The sequence below is a fragment of the Hemitrygon akajei genome, unplaced genomic scaffold (genome assembly GCF_048418815.1).
Source record: "Hemitrygon akajei unplaced genomic scaffold, sHemAka1.3 Scf000092, whole genome shotgun sequence".
Taxonomy (NCBI): Eukaryota; Metazoa; Chordata; class Chondrichthyes; order Myliobatiformes; family Dasyatidae; genus Hemitrygon; species Hemitrygon akajei.
This window is the reverse complement of record NW_027331978.1, coordinates 1,878,272-1,901,414: the sequence shown is the minus strand read 5'-3', so window position 1 is coordinate 1,901,414 and position 23,143 is coordinate 1,878,272. Positions and strand designations below refer to the sequence as shown.

The 23,143-nt window shown below is 45.7% G+C and overlaps 1 protein-coding gene across 1 annotated transcript in view; it reads left to right on the top strand.

Moving 5' to 3' along the window:
- Window positions 1-23,143, top strand: part of LOC140722883 (uncharacterized) — a 222,387-nt gene that overhangs the window by 18,059 nt on the left and 181,185 nt on the right. Inside the window, 1 exon segment of the mRNA XM_073037517.1 lies at window positions 1,055-3,115. Within this exon segment, the coding sequence (XP_072893618.1) occupies window positions 1,466-3,115 (1,650 nt within the window). The 5' untranslated portion in view covers window positions 1,055-1,465.

The following is a 23,143-nucleotide window of genomic DNA, read 5'->3' as shown; positions in this document are numbered from 1 at the left end:
AACCAAAGTACTGATAACAATAGATGGATGTTATGTTGACTTCTAGAAGACATTGGTGAGGCCTAATTTGAAGTATTGTGTGCAGTTTTGGTCACCTACCTACAGGAAAGATGTAAAAGAAGTTCAGAGATTTCAGAGAAAATTCACAAGGATGTTGCCATGTCTGGAGGACTTGGGTTATAAGGAAAGATTCAACAAATCAGGACTTTATTCCTTGGAATGCAGAAGATTGAGGGGAGATTTGATTGTGATATGGAGGCACAGATAGTGTTAATGCAAGCTGGCTTTTTCCACGAAGATTGGGTGGGATGACAACCAGAGGCCATGGGTTAAGGGTGAAAGGTGAAATGTTAAGGGGAACATGAGGGGACACTTCTTCACTCAGACGGTTATCCGGCTGTGGAATGAGCAGCCATCACAAGTGGTGCATGCGAGCTCGATTTCAACATTTAAGAGGTTTGTGTTGGTACCTGGAGGTGTGGGAGTGGGCAGTTTAAATAGTTCAGCACAAACTAGATGGCCCAAAGGACCTGTTTCTGTGTTGAAATGTTCTATAATTGTGACAAGAACCTGAAATAATACAAAAATTCACTCTAACCCCTTTTGACAGCTGTGCGAACCAACCAGTCATTTCAGAATTTTTTATATGGCGTTAAAACTGTGGCACTTTAAGTTAATAATACATAAAAGAAGATCCCAGCTGCACGTCAAAAAAGACTATTTGTGTGAGAGTGTTTCAGTTACTGTGGGGCGAGGAACCCATGCAGCTCAGTGGGATCAAGGAATAATACCAATGGAGAGAGTCAAACTGAGCCAAGGCACTGATTGGAGACGGCAGAAATGCCCCATTCTTATAGAGACAGGAAGAGCATCAGGGAATTGATGGTCATTCCAGATACCAGCACTCTGCCCAGTCAGGAGATGATTTCTCTGTCCAACTTCCGTTGAACCTCACTGTAACAGTGTGATACCAGATCAAACCTTGGTAACTCAAGTAATCTCATCTGAAATGTTGTCCTACACCCATTGATGGATTTTGTAAATCTTTTTACAGGTTAAAAATGAGAAGGAATTCGTCTCCAGGAAGCTCAAACACGGCACAGCAGTTTTGTTGTCTCTGTCTAGATATTTAAGAAGTGAAGCAAGGGAGCCAATTGACCACCCTTCCTGCTCACACTGTGGGGAGGGATTCACTTGGTCATTTGACCAACTGACACGCCTGTAATTTACACAGGAGAAAGGCCTTTCACCTGCTCAGACAGTGGGAATGGATTCTCTCAGTTATCACAATTGACGGTACATCAGCAAGTTCACACTGGGCAAGGCCATTCACCTGTTCTGTGTGTGAGAAGGGGTTCAGTTGGTCATCCCACCTGTTGACACACCAATCAGTTCACACCACACAGGGCAGAGGCTGGTCATCTGCTGTATTTCTGGGAAAGGATTCACTCTGTCATCTGACCTAATGGCTCACCAGCGAGTTCACACTGGGGAGAAACTGTTCACGTGCTCAGAATGTGGGAAAGGATTCACTCGGTTAGCTCACCAACAGAGACACCAGCAAGTTCACACTGGGGAGAAGCCGTTCACCTGCTCAGAATGTGGGAAAGGATTCACTCGGTTAGCTCACCAACAGAGACACCAGCAAGTTCACACTGGGGAGAAGCCGTTCACCTGCTCAGAATGTGGGAAGAGATTTGCTGACTCTTCCAGCCTACAGAGTCATCAGCGAGTTCACACTGGGGAGAAACCGTTCACCTGCTCAGAATGTGGGAAAGGATTCACTCAGTCATCCAACCTACAGAGACATCAGCGAGTTCACACTGGGGAGAAGCCGTTCACCTGCTCAGAATGTGGGAAGGGATTCACTCGGTCATCCGGTTTATGGAGTCATCAACGAGTTCACACTGGGGAGAGGCCATTCACCTGCTCAGAATGTGGGAAGGGATTCACTCAGTCATCTGATTTACAGAGTCACCAGCGAGTTCACACTGGGGAGAGGCCATTCACCTGCTCAGTCTGTGGGAAGGGATTCACTCAGTCATCTACCCTACTGGTACATGAGCGAGTTCACACTGGGGAGAAGCCATTCACCTGCTCAGTCTGTGGGAAGGGATTCACTCACATACCCCACCTACAGAATCACCAGCGAGTTCACACTGGGGAGAGGCCATTCACCTGCTCAGTCTGTGGGAAGGGATTCACTCAGTCATCTACCCTACTGGTACATGAGCGAGTTCACACTGGGGAGAAGCCATTCACCTGCTCAGTCTGTGGGAAGGGATTCACTCACATACCCCACCTACAGAATCACCTGCGAGTTCACACTGGGGAGAGGCCATTCACCTGCTCAGTCTGTGGGAAGAGCTTCACTCATTTATCCACCCTACGGAATCATCAGCGAGTTCACACTGGGGAGAGGCCATTCACGTGCTCAGTCTGTGGGAAGGGATTCACTCAGCCATCTACCCTACTGGTACATCAGCGAGTTCACACTGGGGAGAAGCCATTCACCTGCTCAGTCTGTGGGAAGGGATTCACTCGGTTAGCTAACCAACAGAGACACCAGCGAGTTCACACTGGGGAGAGGCCATTCACCTGCTCAGTCTGTGGGAAGAGCTTCACTCATTTATCCACCCTACGGAATCACCAGCGAGTTCACACTGGGGAGAGGCCATTCACCTGCTCAGTCTGTGGGAAGGGATTCACTCAGTCATCTACCCTACTGGTACATGAGCGAGTTCACACTGGGGAGAAGCCATTCACCTGCTCAGTCTGTGGGAAGGGATTCACTCACATACCCCACCTACAGAATCACCTGCGAGTTCACACTGGGGAGAGGCCATTCACCTGCTCAGTCTGTGGGAAGGGATTCACTCAGTCATCTACCCTACTGGTACATCAGCGAGTTCACACTGGGGAGAAGCCATTCACCTGCTCAGTCTGTGGGAAGGGATTCACTCGGTTAGCTAACCAACAGAGACACCAGCGAGTTCACACTGGGGAGAGGCCATTCACCTGCTCAGAATGTGGGAAGGGATTCACTCAGTCATCCCACCTACAGAAACATCAGCGAGTTCACACTGGGGAGAAGCCGTTCACCTGCTGACAATGTGGGAAAGGATTCACTCAGTCATTCCACCTAGTGGCACACCTGTCAGCTCACAATGGGGAGTGGCCATTGTTATGAATCCCTAGGTTTTGTTTGCTGTAGACTGTCATTTTAAGAGAGAGAGATTAAGAAGGCAAATCCACAGACTCAGAGTCAGACGGAGACGAAGGAGGAAAAATGGAAGAATCGAAACCAGGGAACTAGTGGCCAAGGGTCACTGTTTGGTACTTTCCTTTGCCCACAAGGGTGGGCTAATTATCGATTCACCGTACATCGAATGTGTGGCTGTCACCTCATTTGATCCATAGGAGTGGATCTGATTTGGGGTATCCTGCGGAGACCACATGTGTCAACCCTTGCCTGGCTGTGGTGTGGTAATTCATTTGAAGACGATACCCCTTATGACAAGTCACTTCGGGTGATAATTAGTATGTGGATTTGGAAGGATGACAGATAAAATCTACAGCGACTGTTGGTCTCGTTTTACCACCATGGAACCTGTGGAATACGACATAATTGCCTTCTCTCAACATTTACCCTGGATTACAAATATCTCTCTCTCATCACCTATTCTGTGGTTGAACTGAACTTTCATACTTTACCATCTCAAGACTCCAAGCCTTGTTACCCCTGAGCTCAATAGTTTGAGAGTTATATTTATACACATAACACTCACGAGGAAATCTGCAGATGCTGGAAATTCAAACAACACACACAAAATGCTGGTGAAACTCAGCAGGCCAGGCAGCATCTATAAGGAGAAGAACTGTCGACATTTCAGGCTGAGACCCTTCGTCAGGACTAACTGAACGGAAAGATACTAAGAGATTTGAAAGTAGTGGGGGGAGGGTGAAATGCGAAATGATAGGAGAAGACCGGAGGGGGTGGGATGAAGCTAAGAGCTGGGAATGTGATTGGCAAAAGTGATACAGAGCTGGAGATAGGAAAGGATCATTGGACAGGAGGCCTCTGGATAAAGAAAGGTGGGGGGGAAGCACCAGAGAGACATGGAAAACAGGCAAACAATTAAATATGTCAGTGATGGGGTAAGAAGTTGAAGAGGGGCATTAACGGAAGTTAGCGAAGTCAATATTCATCCCATCAGGTTGGAGGCTACCCAGCCGGTATATAAGGTGTTGTTCCTCCAACCTGAGTTTGGATTAATTTTGACAGTAGAGGAGGCCATGGATAGACATATCAGAATGGGAATGGGACGTGGAATTAAAATGTGTGGCCATTGGGAGTAGTCTGTTGCTGCTGGATCGTTTCTAAAGCGTTACGGTTTGTAACAAAATGGGGCCTGCTTCTGGGATATGAACAAATTTAAGGATTGATTTAATATCGATTTCATTGGGGAAATCCCTTTTGATTTATTTGTGTGTGGAAAATCAGCAGCAATGGATGTTGATAGATATCTGGAAGTGTGAACCTCTCAGGCATTAGAGGACACCAGAAGGATTGAGTTGTTGAGTATTGCTAAAACGTTAATACTTGCTAAGGTGAAATTGACAATGAGGAGGCCACAGATGCAGAGGATAATAGCTGAACATTATGTATCTGAGGGTGTATTTAAAGTGGAGGAGTTGGGGGTGTTTCTTGAAAGTAAACCTAGTGAGCTTGAGTTCCAGTACAAGTTAGAAAAATTAAAGATGGAGGCTCCGAAAAGGCAGAGGCAGTTTCAGGCTGGAGAGGCAGAAAAGCAGAAAGAAAATTCTCTTATAAACTGTAATTAAGAGGGAGGCTTAGCAAGCCTATTCTGCTTTGACAGTTGCTGAAGCAGCTTATTATTTATTTATTTATGCTGCCCCAATCATCGCCACTGGGCTATAAATGTGCAGGAGCAGTGTGTGGTTCAGTGCTTTGCTCAAGGACACACACGCTGCCTCGGCTCAGGCTCGAACTTATGACTTTCAGATCGCTAGTTCAACACCTTAACCACATGGCCACGCACCACACATTATGACATAGTGAAACAGGCTGTGCTCAAAGCTTACGAGTTGGTCCCAGAAGCAGACAGGCAAAAGTTTAGAAATTTGAAGAAATCTGTGAACCAGACATACGGAATTTGCTTATGAGAAATTTGTGTGTATTGACCGCTGGTGCACATCTGAACATGTAAATGATGATTTTAACAGCTTGAGAGAGTTGGTTTTAATTGAAGAATTCAGAAGGTGCGTCCCTGATGACATAAAGACGTATTTAGATGGAAATGATGCTGCCACTATGCAGGAATCTGCTAGATTAGCAGATCAGTTTGCTTTAACTCATAAAGTTATGTTTACCCTGAATAAGAGTTTCCAAAAGGCACTTGTCAAGTTGTGGGTAAACCGAATGAGCTCACCCCAGTGGCCTGTACCTGCATTCGGTGAACCCTTTTCCAACGTTATAGTGGATTGTGTTGGCCCATTGCTAAAGACTAAAGCTGGCCATCAGTACCTGCTAATTATTATGTGTACTGCATCCAGATTCCCAGAGGCAATACCTCTCAGAAAAATTAAAGCTAAAACTGTGGCGAAGGCTCTTACCGAGTTTTTCACGTTATTCGATTTGCCTAAAGAAATCCAGTCTGATCGAGGATGTAATTTTACATCTGGATTATTCCAGCAGGTAGTTTCTGAACTGGGAGCAAAACAAATTGCATCATCTGCGTACCATACAGAATCACAAGGGGCTTTAGAAAGATTTCATTCTACTCTCAAAACAATGATTAAGACATATTGTGTTGAAAATGGAAAAGACTGTGATGAAGGAATACATTTGCTTTTGTCCACAGAAAGAGAGTCAGTACAGGAATCACTGGGCTTTACTCCATTTGAACTTGTATTTGGTTGCAGAGTGACCTTTGACCTTGTTAAAAGGAACGGTGGATTGATGTTAACTCGTTAGACTATGATTTGAAGTTCAAAAATAAACTACACCAAGCCTGTAGTCTAGCGAGACAAAACTTAAAGATTTCTCCAGAAAAAATGAAGTGTTGGTTTGATAAGCGGGCTTGCGAATGAAAATACCAGGTGGGAGATAAGCTGCTTGCCTTATGTTGACAAATCCACTTCAGGCGAAATTCAATAGACCGTATGAAATAGTCTCCCAAACTAATGATGTGAATTATGTTAGTAAAACACCCAACTGACTTGAACTAACACAGGTGGTACACATAAATATGATAAAGCCTTTTTTGACAGGCAGGTACCATCTGTGTGTGTTGTTGTCAAAACAAATGAAACTGGCAACCCTGAGAATGAAACAATTGACTCGTCTGAGACTTTTCACAAGCCAAACATGGTCCCAGTTAGGCTAATGAACTCGGTTGTTCCAGAAAACATTGATAACAAGTTGTCTCATCTGCAGCCAAAGCAACAACAACAGCTGAAGGAATTAATTCTGAAGTTTAAAGACTTATTTCCCAATGTTCCCAAGCAAACCACGGTCATAGTACATGATGCAGATGTTGGTTAAGCCAAACAGATTAAACTACACCCATATTGCATGAACATAGAAAAGTGTAAATTGGCTGACCAGGGAATTGAGTATATGCTGGAGAATGGTATTATTAGGCCTTCAAAATGAGATTGGAGTCACCCTGCAGTATTGTGCCCAAACCTGATGGTCATGTTAGATTTTGCACTGATAATAGAAAGGTAAATGCAGTAACAAAAACAGATGCCTATCCTATCCCTAGAGTGGATCATTGCATCGATAAGGCTGGAAAAGCTAATTTCTTACAAAGATTAATCTGTTGAAAGGGTATTGATGTGTTCCATTGACGGACAGAGGTAGAGAAATTTCTGCATTTGTGACACCATCTGGGTTGTATGAATACAATGTTTTGCCTTTTGGAAGGAAAAATGCTCCAGGAACATCCCAGAGAATGATTGATTTTGTAATTCGAGGGTTAGAACACACAGATACCTATATCGATGACTTAGTTACAGGGTGTGACACTTGGGAAGAGCATATCTCTGCAGTAGAAAAGCTATTTGACAGGCTTTCCTAGGACAATCTTACAGTTAACTTGGCTAAGAGTGAATTTGGCCATGCCAGTGTGACCTGTCTTGGCTATGTTGTTGGTCAAAGCACTTTGGCTCCTGTTCGGGCAAAAGTCCAGGCAATTTCTCAAGTTCCTATTCTGACTGCTAAGAAGGCTCTTAGAAGGTTTCTGGGAATGGATCGATATTATCGTAAGTTCTGTAAGAACTTTGCCGCTATCGCTCTTCCTCTGACTAATCTCCTGAAGAAGGGTGAAAAGTTTGTTTGGACCGAGCCTTGTCAGAAGGCATTTGATTGATTGTTATCAGTATTTCGGTTTAGGCCAATCAATGTAGTGCTGTCAGCAAATTTCAATAGCAGATTGGAGCTGTGGGTGGCAACGCAACTCATGGGTGCACAAAGAGTAAAAGACAGGGCCAAAGAGACAACCCTATGGGGTATGTGTGCTGAGGGTCAGAGAGACAGAGGGGATGGGGCCCACTCTTACCACCTGCTGGCGATCGGACAGGAAGTCCAGGATCCAGCTACACAAGGCAGGGTGAAGGCCGAGGTCTCTGAGCTCCTTGTCGATACTTCACGTCTTCGTATGGCTACTGCTCTGCCCATGACTGCAAGGAACTGCAGCGAACTTTGGAGAACAGAGAACATCAGGGAAACAAGCCTCCCCTCCATGGACTCTTCCTACACTTCCCCTCCCTCGGAAAAGCAGGCCATGTACACAAAGAAGCCCATAACCTGGACATTCTTGCTGCAAATCCGCTCCCCCATCGGGGAAGAGATACAAAAGCCTTAAAGTGCGTAACACCAGGCTAAAGGATGGCTTCCTGTCTGTGGTTATAAGCCAAATGAATGATAAAATGGACTCGGCCTCACAATGTAACTCGACGTGACCCTGCACCATATGTCTATCTGCACTGCACTTTCTCTGCAGTGTTATGCCCGCAGCCCCCTCCTTTGTGAGAACCGCAAGGGCACTAGTGGGTTGGGTCAGTGGACCCAGGAAATGGGAGAGAGACGTGCCGAATGCCTCGTTCCCCGACGATGCAAAATGACGCGACATTGGCTATTGTCTCTTGGAGACATATTTGTGGATTGGGGACTATGCTACGTGCAAGCCCTCGGGCAAAGTGGGCTGGTTGAGAGCGAGATTGCATCACCCCCAACCTGATTGACATCTACTACCCTGCGAGTCAAGATAAAGAGGGGCTGTAGAGACGGCCCCTCAGACGCACCAGAAGAAACGCTAGCGATCCCGTAATAGCGGGAAGCCATTTGAAGGAAGCCACATGCCAGACAAGGGAACCGGTGGCTGATACCACAGAAAACGACTTTGAACTAACAACGGGGAACCAACTCCCCCGACGCAACGGATTGGCCTCATCAAAAGACCCGGGCAAGTTTAAGACTGTCTCTCTCCCCAACCTGAAAAAGAGCTGCATCTTTAATGACAATTGACTTTTATTTCTTCATCGGACAATACAGTAACCCCGAGACAAACGATAGAGTTATTTCTTATTGATGATTATGATTATACCCGCTCTTTAGATTGAGTATTGACGACATATATTATATGAATGCTTGTATTAATCCTATTTTTGTGCCCCTTTATAAATAAAGACTTCTAAAAATAGTACCATCAGACTTCAACGGACCTCTCTATCTTTGCTGGTAAGTGACCCAGTTACGGGGTACGTAACAGTAGCACAGTGCTTAGTTACAGTGAGTGTTTTGTCGTATATCAGCTCAATGTAGTGTTGTAATGTATTGATCTGTGTGGATGGTACATCAGGCAAGATTTTCACTGTAGCTCAGTACAAATTCCCCATTTTAATTGTGTGGAAATATTAGACAGACTGAGCTTCTGCTCTGGAACCGCAGAAGGAAACTGAACTGTTGTCATTTCTGTGGAAAGCAAATATATGGAAAATGCTTCAATCTCACATTACGATCTGTGGTAACTGGGATCAGGTGACCGGTGGTGTGTCTCCCATATCAATATCAGAATCAGGTTTAATAACACCGGCATATGACATGAAATTCGTTGTCCCTGTGGCAGCAGTAGAACCTAATTCATAACAATAGATTTTAACAATTGTGATTTAAAATAAGAATATACATATATATAGTACAAAAATGGGAAAAAAAGTAATAAGCTCTTTTAATTGTGTGGAGCAATTTGACTGACTGGGTGTTGCTTTGGAAATTCTGAAGTGAAGCTGAATTAAACTTTACACATTTATGAGAAGCTCAGATAAATACAAATGGCTAAATTCTCACATAAACGGGTCAGACACCCAGAAACATCGGCTGCAGTTCAGCACGTCGAAACAGTTAATGAAACATGCAGAAAATATTGCAGGAAAAAGACATTGTCCACCCACAATGAGAGGACGTGACAGATCCGGATCTCACTGCCTTGTCTGAACGGGTGAAAGATGAAGCTACACGGACACGTAGAGCAGTGACCCGCAGATACTGCAGATCTGCAGAAAAACATGAATGGGAAACGGGATCAGGTGACGGGTGGAGGGTCTCCCTCCTGAACTGGTGACTCTGCTCCTCGCCCCTCACACACTGCCCGACCCATCCACCACATTCCCCACATTATTCCATATTTACACCAGATACTTGATTATTTTTCCACACCATATCTTCCCCGATTCCTTTCCCTCCACCTGCAGGTCACAGAGTCACCGGCTTAATTCCCATCCCGGTCCAAAACATAATTCAAACCCAAACAGGAAATGTTCACTTTTCATTTAAATCAGTTCTGTGTTTATAAACACTAATTTATATTCACATTCCTCCGGAGCCTTGCTGGACAGGAACACTGAAACAGCAGGAAGAGGCCATTCAGCCCCTCTAACCATCAGCAAGATGGCGGCTGCTCTCCCATCTCAGCCACATGTTTCTGTCCGATCCTCATTTCCTCCACCCCTTCGGTCTGCACACATCTGCCGGCCTCTGTTTTACGTGAGGACGATCACCGAGTCTTCACCGCCCTCTGTGGTGGGGATTTACAGACATTCACCACACTCTGAGTGGAGACATTTCCCCTCATCTCAGTCCCGGACAGTCCATCCCTGTTTCAGAGACTGGAATCCCTGGTTCAACCGATAATGATGTTGGGCATTTCAATGTGTCTCAGTCCTCGATTCTCTAAATGAAAGGATTATCGCATTTCATCTTTCTTCATATGATGACCCCACCACCCCAGGGATCTGTCTGGTGAATCTTCATTGCACTCTCTATAACAAATACTCTCTAACCTCTTTGTTAATCCTCTGTGGAATTAATTTCCATCTTCTGCAGCCCCGTGTTGCCCCAACTACTCACCTCCCACCCGTGTCACTATTTCCACCTTCCCACCTCCCCCCTCGCCTGGATCCACCACTCTCTCCCCAGCTCTTGCCCCATCCCCGACCCCTCACCTCTGTTCTCTGACTATTTCCCGTCCACTCTCAGTCCAGAGGGAGGGTCTCGGCCCGAAATGTTGACGGTCCATTTCCCTCCACAGATGCTGCCCGACCCGCTGTGTTCCTCCGGCAGTTTGTTCTTTGGTCTGTATAACCCGTGTTAGTATGGGGATCGGGATTTTACACCATATTCCAGGTACAATCTCAACAAAGCACAAATAATTGTCACTTTGCCCGGACCACTGGCCCCGCTTGCAGGGCAACAGTCTGCCGGTGTTTGCCCCCAATGTGGTGAATCTCTCTGCTCGACACCACGGTGGGCTCGGACATTTCCACAGATGAGCCCTCCTGTCCCCACCGGGACAAACATCCTGTCCGCCCCCTCTTACACCATCTTCATCCTTGCAATAAAATCCCCCCTCTCCCTCCCTCCCCAGGGAACCGGCATCAAACCGATGGGCCGAGTGGTCCCCTCCTACCTCTCGGCGATACATCAGACTCCGGCCGCAGGAGACGCTTCACAAACGCCCCAACTTCCCTCGGAGGGAAATAGAAATAAATCAGAAAGCGGACATTTACTTTGAGGTTTTCTCCGCTCTGAGGAGGCGGTCGGCGCCTGAGCGGGAGACGGACTTCTCTAGTGCCTTTAACACCATCCAGCCCAAGATCTTAAGGCATAAACTAACGGAGATGGGAGTAGACTCTCACATGGTGGATTGGATAGTGGACTACTTGACAGATAGACCTCAGTATGTGCGGTTGGGAGACTGTAGGTCTGACACGGTGGTCAGCAGCACAGGAGCGCCGCAGGGAACCGTACTCTCTCCGGTCCTGTTCACCCTGTACACATCAGACTTCCAATATAACTCGGAGTCCTGCCATGTGCAGAAGTTCGCTGATGACACGGCCATAGTGGGGTGTGTCAGGAATGGACAGGAGGAGGAGTATAGGAAACTGATACAGGACTTTGTGATATGGTGCAACTCAAACTACCTGCGTCACAATATCACCAAGACCAAGGAGATGGTGGTGGACTTTAGGAGATCTAGGCCTCATATGGAGCCAGTGATCATTAATGGAGAATGTGTGGAGCAGGTTAAGACCTACAAGTATCTGGGAGTACAGTTAGCCGAGAAGCTAGACTGGACTGCCAACACAGATGCCTTGTGCAGGAAGGCACAGAGTCGACTGTACTTCCTTAGAAGGTTGGCGTCATTCAATGTCTGTAGTGAGATGCTGAAGATGTTCTATAGGTCAGTTGTGGAGAGCGCCCTCTTCTTTGTGGTGGCGTGTTGGGGAGGAAGCATTAAGAAGAGGGACGCCTCACGTCTTAATAAGCTGGTAAGGAAGGCGGGCTCTGTCGTGGGCAAAGTACTGGAAAGTTTAACATCAGTAGCCGAGCGAAGGGCGCTGAGTAGGCTACGGTCAATTATGGAAAACCCTGAACATCCTCTACATAGCACCATCCAGAGACAGAGAAGCAGTTTCAGCGACAGGTTACTATCGATGCAATGCTCCTCAGACAGGATGAAGCGGTCAATACTCCCCAATGCCATTAGGCTTTACAATTCAACCGCCAGGACTTAAGAACTTTTTAAAAGCTATTATTAATGCTTTTTTACTGAGTTAAGTGTTGTATGTAATTAGTTTTGCTACAACAAGTGTATGGGACATTGGAAAAAAATGTTGAATTTCCCCATGGGGATGAATAAAGTATCTATCTCTCTATTTAAAAGCACCTTAATGGACTTTTCAGTGGGACAACAACATTAGTCACGGGTTTCATCACTGAATCCAGTGTTGTGGGATGAAAAGTCCCCTGTTATGTGTCCGGCTGTGCCGTGTTGTTGGTGGAGTGGGCAGCGTGGTGTTTGTCTCGATTCGGGTCACAACACCAGAATTGCCAGCGGGGTCCACACACAGTGTATTAGTCAACAGAAAACCTCTCGTCCCTGCAGTCTTTGTCTCCCGGTAAACTCAACACCCTGACAGTGTGGACCATAGATACCCCTTCCTCTCAGAGTCAGGGAATCACTCAGACAGCTGATCGCTGAGAGGAATTATATTTATTGGTCATTAAAGTTCACCCAGATTCGTTTGGACAGATTTGATGTGGAGTTCGGGGTGTCACAGTGAAAGGGCCGGACGGCCGAACTCTCTCCGTTGTCCAAACATCCTTCCAGGTGAGGCGACACTTCACCTGTCAATCTTCCGGGGTCGCCTGTTGTGTCCGCTGCTCCCGATGCGGCCGCCTCTACACTGGCGACAGCGGCTGCTCCGCAGTTGTGCGGGGTAGGAGTGTTTTTTGGGGGTTGATGATTGGGATGCTGTTCTTCTTGATGCGGGGGGGTGAGGTGAGAGTTCGATGTTTTTCTCTGAATGACTTTCATGCTTTTTCTTTCTTTCGTGGCTCTCTGGAGAAGAAAGAAAACTTGCAGTTGTTTATAGATACCTGATTTGATAATAAATTAACCGTTGAACTCTCCGCTCCGAGCAGGACTTCCCGGTGTCTAAGCATTTTCATTCCGATGCCCATTCCAGTTCCGACATGTCAACCCATCGTGTCCTCTTGCGCCAAGATGAGGCCACCCTCAGAGTCCAGGATCAGCACCTCATATTCCGTCTGGGTACCCCCTTCCCCAACTTGATAGCATAAGTATCGATTACTCCTTCCTGTGAACAAATTTCCCTCACACCCCTCCCTCCCACTCCCTCTCTGACTTTTTACATCCTCTCACCTGCTTATCTCTGCTCTCTGGGTCCGATGCTCCATCCCTTTCTCCTATTCTCCACTCTCCTCTCCTATTAGACTCTATTTTCTTCTGCTCTTGAGCTTTCCCACCTACCTGGCATCACTTATCACCTTCCAGCGAGACATTTCCTCCCCCGCCCCGATTTTATTCAAATTTTTCCCCCATTCCATCTCAATCCTGAAGCAGGGTTCAACTGGAATTGATTCTTTCCGATAGATGCTGCCCGGCCGGCTGAGTCCCGCCAGCATTTTGTTTGTGTTGCTCTGAATTTCCAGCATCTGCAGACTTCGTCGTGTTTGTAATTTACCTCTCCGTTGTCCCTCCCGCCTCCGGCCACCGGTGGCGCTGTGCGTACCTCCGGCCACCGGCGACGATGTGAAGACCTCCGGACACTGGTGGTGCTGCGGAGAACCTCCTGCTAAACGCATGCGGTTTGCTCACTGCATCTGTTGTTGGCGGTTCTCCGATTCGAGCGGGGGTGAGTCAGAGTTGATCCCGAGATTGTGTGAATCTGGGCCGGTTGCATTGAGCTCTGCGGCTGGAGCAGGGGTGCATCGCCAATTTTTTGCTGCCGGAGCTGTACTAGGGGTGATTGATAAGCTCGTGGCCTAAGTTAGAAGGCCTGAAGTTATACAGCTCTCGGTACTTGTACGTGTCGTTCAACTCGAGGAGTGATTATGCAGAAAGTTTGAAATTAATAACTTTTGTGGTATTTCTGTTACAGATAATTGAAAATAGCTAGGTTTTGTAAACACGAGGAAATCTGCAGATGCTGGAAAGGTTTTGTAAAATTGACCTTCCACCTTCAGCCACGAAATTATCAATCACCCCTTGTATGTCACACCCAATTTTTGTACCTGCTCATTTCTCTTCCTTGCCCCATTCACGTAACATATATGTAATGAGCAGGTACACAAATATATATATGTGTGTGTATACAAATATATGAGAATATGCCTTTTTATAATGTCTAGCAAGATGAAAGAAATATATATGTATTCCAGAGCTCCACAGAAATATAGTGATAGTTAAGTCATAAGTTAAGATTATAGCCAATCACAACATTTCAGTATATAACTGGTACAATAAAACATATAATACTTAATTTAATAATATGACAAAGTAGCGCACGGTTGCATTCACTAATTATCACAAAATATAATTATCAAGCAAGTTAACGTTGTTTGCTTAGAAGCCATAGGGTTGTTTGTGAGATAAATTTAGTTTTGTATTAGCAAATAATCCACGGATCACCACAGTCACAGCTCCTGGATTTCACCAAAAACAATCAGATATCCTATCCTAATGTTATTAGTGGTATTTTCCCCACCAGCCACCAACCCCTCTCCCCAACCCCCACTTCTGTAAGTTTCCATCTATTTAATATGCGGCCGCTGTTAAATTCCCCTCTTGTTTATTTTGACTGTTTTTTATGGAGGTGCTGGAGTGGCGTTCCGGTGAGCTCCGGCAGCACTGCACCCCTGTTAGATCCAAGTAAAATGGACCCGGGGATCAAGCTGCCCAGGTTTATGAGGTGTTGAGTGAGTATTTCTGGTGTGGGATCAGATGTTTGTTTCTGGAGTTCCTTTGGAAGCAATGACTGCCAGTCTGAGGAGGGAATGAGTTCCCATTCCATCCCTCACAAGGAGAGGCTGTGAGTAAATGGGCTGTTCTGTGTTTGAACCAGTAGAAATAAACCTGGGGGGGGGGGGGGGGGCGGTGTTCGGACTGTGTTTGGAAATTCCTCCTCACTGTCACCTGTCTGTCAGACAGTGGAAATCAAACAGAAACTCAAGTGGCTGGAGATCTGCACTAAAAATGAGAAATTCTGAATCCATTCTGACAAAAGGTTGTGAACCTGAGTCCTTAAATTTGTTGCTCTCCCCTCAGCAGTTCCTGACCTGTTGAGCGATTCTGGTGATTCCAGTTTCTTTTTATTCCATTCACTCTGGAGTGGTTTAAATTTCCTGATTGTCTGTTATACTTGGGAATGTGTTCAGTGCAGTTGTTGCTAACAAGGTTCACATGAATAATCTCAGGAATGATCGGCTTTATGTATGAGGAGCATTTGATGGTTATGGGGCTGTGCTCAATGGAGTTCAGAGGGGGGTGAAAGGGGAGGGGGTGGTTAAGTAAACCTACCGAATGCTGAAAAGCCTGAATACAGTGGACGTGGAGAGGATGTTTCCATTAGACGGGGAGTCTGTGATCTGACAGCATAGTCTCAGAATAAAGATGCTTCCCTTCAAAACTGAGATGAGAAAAATTTCTTCAGCCAAAAGATGTCTGATCTGTGTAATTTGTTGCCACAGAGGTTGGTTGAGGCTGTCATTTGGGTATATTTATGGCAGAGATTACTATATTCATGATTGCTAAGTAGCTTCAGGGTTACAGGAGGAAGACAGGAATATGGTGTTGGAATAAATCTCAGCCATGGTTGAGTGGTGGAGCAGACTCGATGGATCGAATCACCTAATTCTGTTCCTGCATCTTATATCTGACCATGACTGAACGATGACTCCTTCCTATCCCATATCAGGTTTTGTGACGTGTCAGGGACAATTACAGATTTGTTCACTGAGATCATTATATTTGTCTTCAATGTTTAGATTTCAGTGAGTAGAAATTTTTTGTTCTCCTTTGTATTGTTAACGTGCTTCATTATCATTTATGTTAAAGTTAGACCTGTGGTGAGAGATTTATTGGAAGAAAAACCCACAACTGGAAGCAAACCACGACTGAAGATGAGGAAACAGCAGCAAGTGAACCAGCCCGAGGACTGAGAGCACCGACTGGAGAGAACCCTTCTGACTCAGGGTTTCCAGTGATTCAGTCAGGAGAAAGTTTGGTGAGTCTTACTTACTCAAACACTGGTCCTTTACACATTACATATCTATACAAAATAAGGTAGGGAATAGTTGAGGTGAGAATGAATGTGCCCAGAAGTATCAGTTATCTCTGTCAGACCCAGTTATAATCACTCCAGGTCTGGTAATGTACAGTCAGTGTCCCAGCTCTTTAAAGTCACACACATTCCCTCAGTGTTTGCTCATTTGAAGAACATACATCTTCTGAAGTAGCTTTTGGTCGGTTCTGAGGGTGGAGAGGGAAAGAGGGGTGTCTATATTTACTATCTTGCAAAAATGAGTAATTGTTTGAAATTACTTGCTGCAAGCTCACTACCCATATCCTGTACATTCTCAACCAGATTATTGACATCGATGACAAGTAGCAATGTGTGTTACCCTGGGGAGCTCCACGAGGCATGGGCCTTGACTCCAGTAAACTGCCTCTCGTCATCACCATCGAGCTGTTCCCACCATCGAGCTGTTCCCAGACTCTGGGCTCTGTGACAAACACAATGTTAGCAGCAAGATTAGACAGTGATTAATATAAAGAGAGATTTGTTGCTTCCTGAAAGCTGTCTGATGCAATGGACCAGATCCTCCTTTGCTTACAACTTAATCTGCCATAGGACCCATCCTCCCGGGTCACACTGTGTCCGATAACCCACATCCCCAATGTCCTTCCACTCCACCAGTAGCCCCACAACTTCCCCACCAATTACCCCACACGTACACGTAAACAGATCCACGTTACTGTTGTGCCGACTGTCTAACACTGCCTCCCATATTATCCCCCACCTTAAATACCTCCATATACCTGTCTAGTAGTCTCTTAAATTTCACTAGTGTATCTGCCTCCACCACTGACTCAGGCAGTGCATTCCACACACCAACAACTCTCTGAGTAAAAAACCTTCATCTAATATCCCCCTTGAACTTCCCTCCCCTTACCTAAAAGCCACAACCTCTTGTACTGAGCAGTGGTGCCCTGGGGAAGAGGTGCTGGCTGTCCACTCTATCTATTCCTCTTAATATCTTGTACACCTCTATCATGTCTCCTCCCAATCTCCTTCTCTCCAGGGAGTAAAGCCCTAGCTCCCTTAATTTCTGATCATAATCCATACTCTCTAAACCAGGCAGCATCCTGGTAAATCTCCTCTGTACCCTTTCCAATGCTTCCACATCCTTCCTATACTGAGGCGACCACAACTGGACACAGTACTCCATGTGTGGCCTAACCAGAGTTTTATAGAGCTGCATCATTACCCCATGACTCTTAAACTCTATCCCTCGACTTATGAAAGCTAACACCCCATAAGCTTTCTTAACTACCCTATCTCTGTGAGGCAACTTTCAGGGATCTGTGGGCATGTACCCCCAGATCCCTCTGATCCTCCACACTCCCAAGTACCCTGCCATTTACTTTGTACTCTGCCTTGGAGTTTGTCCTTACAAAGAAGTGTACCACCTCACACTTCTCTGGGTTGAACTCCATCTGCCACTTCTCAGCCCACTTCTGCATCCTATCAATGTCTCTCTGCAAACTTCGACAATCCTCTACACTATCCACAACACCACCAACCTTTGTGTCATCTGCAAACTTGCCAACCCACCCTTCTACCCCCACATCCAGGTTGTTAATAAAAATCACAAAAAGTAGAGGTTCCAGATTAGATCCTTGTGGGACACCACTAGTCACAACCCCCTAATCCAAATGTACTCCATCCATCTTGACCCTATGTTTTCTGCAGGCAAGCCAATTCTGAATCAGTTAATGTAATCAACTAATTTCCGAGTATGGGCTGCACATTTAATAACAGCCAAAACTCGAGGTAGCTGTAGAGCGGTGAGTAAGTTGTTTACAAAGGTGGCATTACTAATGGGGTGGCCAGAGGAAGTCAGGAATCCCCAAAGCCCCATAGTCATGTACAATCCCAAATGCATAAGCTTCAAAAGAGGCCTGCTCAATTACTTCACTGTCCATCACTATCGCATCATTTCCCTGCTGGATCCACAAAAGAGCTTCCATCCTCAGAAAACGTTGCCTCAGGTATGGGGACCACCAGTCCTGTCTGTCGCCAAAGGAAATCCGGAACTTCAGCCAGTAATGCACTGCCCTCTCTTCCTTGAACCTCTCCAATCACCGTGACTGGGAACTTCTGTCCCTCATGGGTCAAAGCACAGAGTCACGTAGGGGTCGGCCGCTGACAGAAGGGGTTCAAACATGGTGGAGTCCAGATTAAGTGCCCACCACTGGGGATTCGGAAACTGGGGAAGCTCTCGGTTGTTCACTAGTCCCAGGGTGATACCCTTGTCCGTGCATAGAATCTCGACTTCCAACGGACAGAGCAAGTCTCTCCCTGCTAGATTACACCCCCGTCTGGTGGTGACTGTAAATGAAACCTCACACTGGTTCCCCTGGAATTCCACCTGCAGTGGCTGGGTACGGGAATACATATGTTCCGTGCCTTCCAACCCTGACAGAGTGATTGTAGCGTCTGATAACTGGAATCCCTTTTCCAATACTGTTTCCTGATCGAGAGTGGTTGTGGATGCCCCATATCAATCATAAACGGAATTGAAATTCCAGCAACTGTCAATATTACATTGGGCTCTTCCTGAGGGGTGGAACTCACAGTAGGAAGCATCCTTGCTTGTTCATTTCTAAACGGGTTGTTGTCCCCACCTGTCCCTTGGTAGGTTCTTGTTCCCATTTCTGATCCCCAGATGTAGCCCGCTCGCGTCCTTCTTCCGGCTGAGCATATTCACCTTTAATATTAGTTCCCTTAAGGGTTGATCGGGATTCGAAAGCCGGGTCCCAATAATATGTCAAAGCTTGTCGCATTCGGTTTCGGTCATTGTCAGGCCAATCAATATTATTTGTTTTAATCATGTTGGCTAACTCAGTTGGTAAGCATTGGGGCAGTAGGGCATTGAACTGGGGGGACAGATTCCCATCATTAAAGTCTTGGTCTCCTGCAAAGGTGCCGTAGCAGGCCACAAATCACTCTCAATAGTCTGGTCCTGATTCCCCAGGCTTAGATTTGCATTCAGGTACTTTAGTGATGTTTACAGGTTGCTGGAGAGCCCTTTCCAAGGCCTGAATAATCTGGTCTGTCTGTTCATTCCCATTATGGTTTTCCACCTGTAACTCCTGATAGGTTTGGTATCTCAATTCTGCCTTCCATTTCCGCCCCTCATCAGCTGAGAGAATCATGCAGCAGAGACTGAATAAATCTTGCGGAGTTGCAGTAAACATTTGTGTAGTACTGTGGACACACTGAGCAAACTGTGCTGGTTTTTCTTTTCTATCTGGGGCCTGATTCATGATCATGATCATTTCCTGAGGCTTCCAGGGTGTATACACAGGAATCACCATAAGACAAAGGAGCAGCAGTCGGCCATTCAGCCCATCAAATCTGCTACGCCATTTCAACATTAGCTGATCCAATCTCCCCTTGAGTCCCATTCCCCCGCCGTCTCACCATAACCTTTGATGCCCTGACTACTCAGATACCTATCAATCTCTGCATTAAATACACCCAATGACCCAGCCTCCACTGCCGCCCGTGGCAACAAATTCCACAGATTCGCCACCCTCTGGCTAAAAAAATTTTTTTGCATCTCCATTCTGAATGGGCGCCCTGCAATCCTCAAGTCCCGTCCTCTCGTACTAGACTCCCCCACCATGGGAAACAACTTCGCCACATCCACTCTGTCCATGCCTTTCAGCATTCAAAATGTTTCTATGAGGTCCCCCCTCATTCTTCTAAACTCCAAGGAGTACAGTCCTAGAGCGGTCAAACGTTCCTCATATGTTAACTCTCTCATTCCCAGAATCATTCTAGTGAATCTTCTCTGAACCCTCTCCAATGTCAGCACATCCTTTCATAAATAAGGAGCCCTAAACTGCACACAATACTCCAAGTGACGTCTTACCATTGCCTTATAGAGCCTCAACATCACATCCCTGCTCCTATACTCTATTCCTCTAGAAATGAAAGCCAACATTGCATTCACCTTTTTCACCACCGACTCAGCCTGGAGGTTAACCTTAAGGGTATCCTGCACGAGAACTCCCAAGTCCCATTGCATTTCAGAACTTTGAATTCTCTCCCCATTCAAATAGTAGACTGCCCGTTTATTTCTTCTACCAAAGTGCATGACCATACACTTTCCGACATTGTAATTCATTTGCCACTTCTTTGCCCATTCCCCCAATCTATCCAAGTCTCTCTGCAGATTCTGTTTCCTCAGCACTACGGGCCCCTCCACCTATCTTTGTATCATCAGCAAACTTAGCCACAAAGCCATCTATTCCATAATCCAAATAGTTGATACACAATGTAAAAAGAAACGGCCCCAACACGGACCCCTGTGGAACACCACTGGTAACCGGCAGCCAACCAGTATGGGATGCCTTTATACAACAACACACACAAAATGCTGGTGGAACACAGCAGGCCGGGCAGCATCTATAAGGACAAGCACTGTCGACGTTTCGGGCCGAGACCCTTCGTCAGGACTCAATGGGGATGCCTTTATTCCCACTCTCTGTTTCCCGCCAATCAACCAACGCTCTATCCACATATGTAACTTTCCCATAATTCCATGGACTCTTATCTAGTTTAGCAGCCTCATGTGTGGCACCTTGTCAAAGGCCTTCTGAAAGTCCAAATATACAGCATCCATTGCATCTCCCTTGTCTAGCCTACTTGTCTTCCTACAAATTTCCTCAAAATTTGCACTAGGTTTGTCAGGCAGGATTTTCCTTTAAGGAAACCATGCTGAGTTCTGCCTATCTTGTCATATGTCTCCAGGTACTCCATAACCTCATCCTTGACGATTGACTCCAACAACTTCCCAACCACCGATGTCAAGATAACAGGTTTATAATTTCCTTTTTGCTTCCTTGCCCCCTTCTTAAGTAGCGGAGTGACATTTGCAATCTTCCAGCCCTCGGAACCAGGCCAGAATCTATCGACTTTTGAAAGATCATTGCTAATGCCTCCGCAATCTCCACTGCTACCTCCGTCAGAACACGAGGGTGCATTCCATCTGGTCCAGGAGATTTATCTACCCTTAGACTATTCAGCTTTCTGAGTACTTCCTCTGTCGTAATTGTGACTGCACATATTTCTCTTCCCTGACACCCTTGAATGTCCGTTATATTTCTGATGTCTTCCTCAGTGAAGACTGATGCATAATCCTTGTTCAGTTCCTCCGCCATCTCCTTATCTCCCATTACAATTTCTCCAGCATCATTTTTTATCAGTCCTATATCTACTCACACCTGTCTTTTACTCTTTATATACTTGAGAAAGCTTTTAGTATCCTCTTTGATATTATTTGCTAGCTTCCTTTCATAGTTCATCTTTTCCCTCTTAATGACCTTCTTAGTTTCCTTCTGTCAGCTTTTAAAAACTTCACAATCTTCTGTCTTCACACTAATTTTTGCTTCCTTGTATGCCCTCTGCTGTGCTTTTACTTTGGCTTTGACTTCTCTTGTCGGCCACGGTTGCATCCTTTTTCCATTCGAAAATTTCTTTTTCTTTGGAATATATCTGTACTGCACCTTTCTCACTTCTCGCATAAACTCCAGCCACTGCTGCTGTGCCATCCTTCCTGCTAGTTTCCCTTTCCAGTTAACCTTAGCCAGTTCCTCTCTCATGCCACTGTAATATCCTTTACTCCACTGAAATACCGACACATCGGATTTTGGCTTCTCTTTCTCAAATTTCACAGGAACTCAATCATGTTGTGATCACTGCCTCCTAAGGGTTCCTTCACTTCCATCTCTCTAATTACCTCTGTTTCATCACACAATACCCAATCCAGTACAACCGATCCCCTAGTGGGCTCAACAACAAGCTGTTCTAAAAAGCAGTCTCGGAGACATTCTACAAATTCTCTCTCTTGAGATCCAGTGCTGACCTGATTTTCCCAATCCACTCGCATGTTAATATCCCCCAAAATTGGAATTCCTTGGAATGTAGAAGATTGAGGGGAGATTTGATGGAGGCATACCAAAATTATGAGTGTTATAGATGGGGTAAATGCAAGCTGGCTTTCTCCACTGAGATGGAGTGGGACTACAACCAGAGGCCATGGGTTAAGGGTGAAAGGTGAAATGTTAAGGGAAACATGAGGGGAAACTTCTTCCACTGACGGTCATCCAGGTGTGGAATGAACAGAAAACCCAGCTGGTCCATGCGAGCTCAGTTTCAACTTCTAAGAGGGTTGTATAGGTACCTGGATGGTAGGGGTACAGGAGCAGACAGTTTAAGTAGTTCAACACAAACTAGATGGGCCAAAGGGCCTGATTCTGTGTTGTACTTTTCTGTGACTGTGACAAGAACCTGAAATAATATGATTATTCATTTAATTCATTTTAACAGCTGTGCGCATTCATCTGGGCAGGAAATGTTTACATGGCTTCAAAACTGTGGCACTTTACATTGACAGTAGATAAAAGAAAATCCCAGCTGCACGTCAACAAAGGGTATTTGTGTGAGAGTGTTTCAGTTACTGTGGGGCCAGGCACTCTTGCAGCTCAGTGGGAACAGAGAATTATACCAATGGAGAGAGTCAAACTGAGCCAGGTCACAGATTGGTGATGGCAGAAATGCCCCATTCTTATAGAGACAGGAAGATCATCAGAGAGTTTGATGGTCATTCCAGATACCAGCACTGTGCCCAGCTGGAAGATGATTTCTCTCTCCAACTTGCGTTGAACCTCACTGTAACAGTGTGATGCCAGATCACACCTTCACATCTCAAGTAATCTCGTCTGAAATATTGTCCTTCACCCATTGATGTACTATAAATCTTTTTCAGGTTAAAAACGACAAGGAAATTATCTACGGGAAGGTCGAACACAATACGCTGTTTTGTTGTCTATGTCCAGATATTTAAGAAGTGGAACAAGGGATTCACTCGATCATCATTCCTACTCAGACTGTGGGGAGGGATTCACTCGATCATCATTCCTACTCAGACTGTGGGGAGTGATTCACTCGATCATCATTC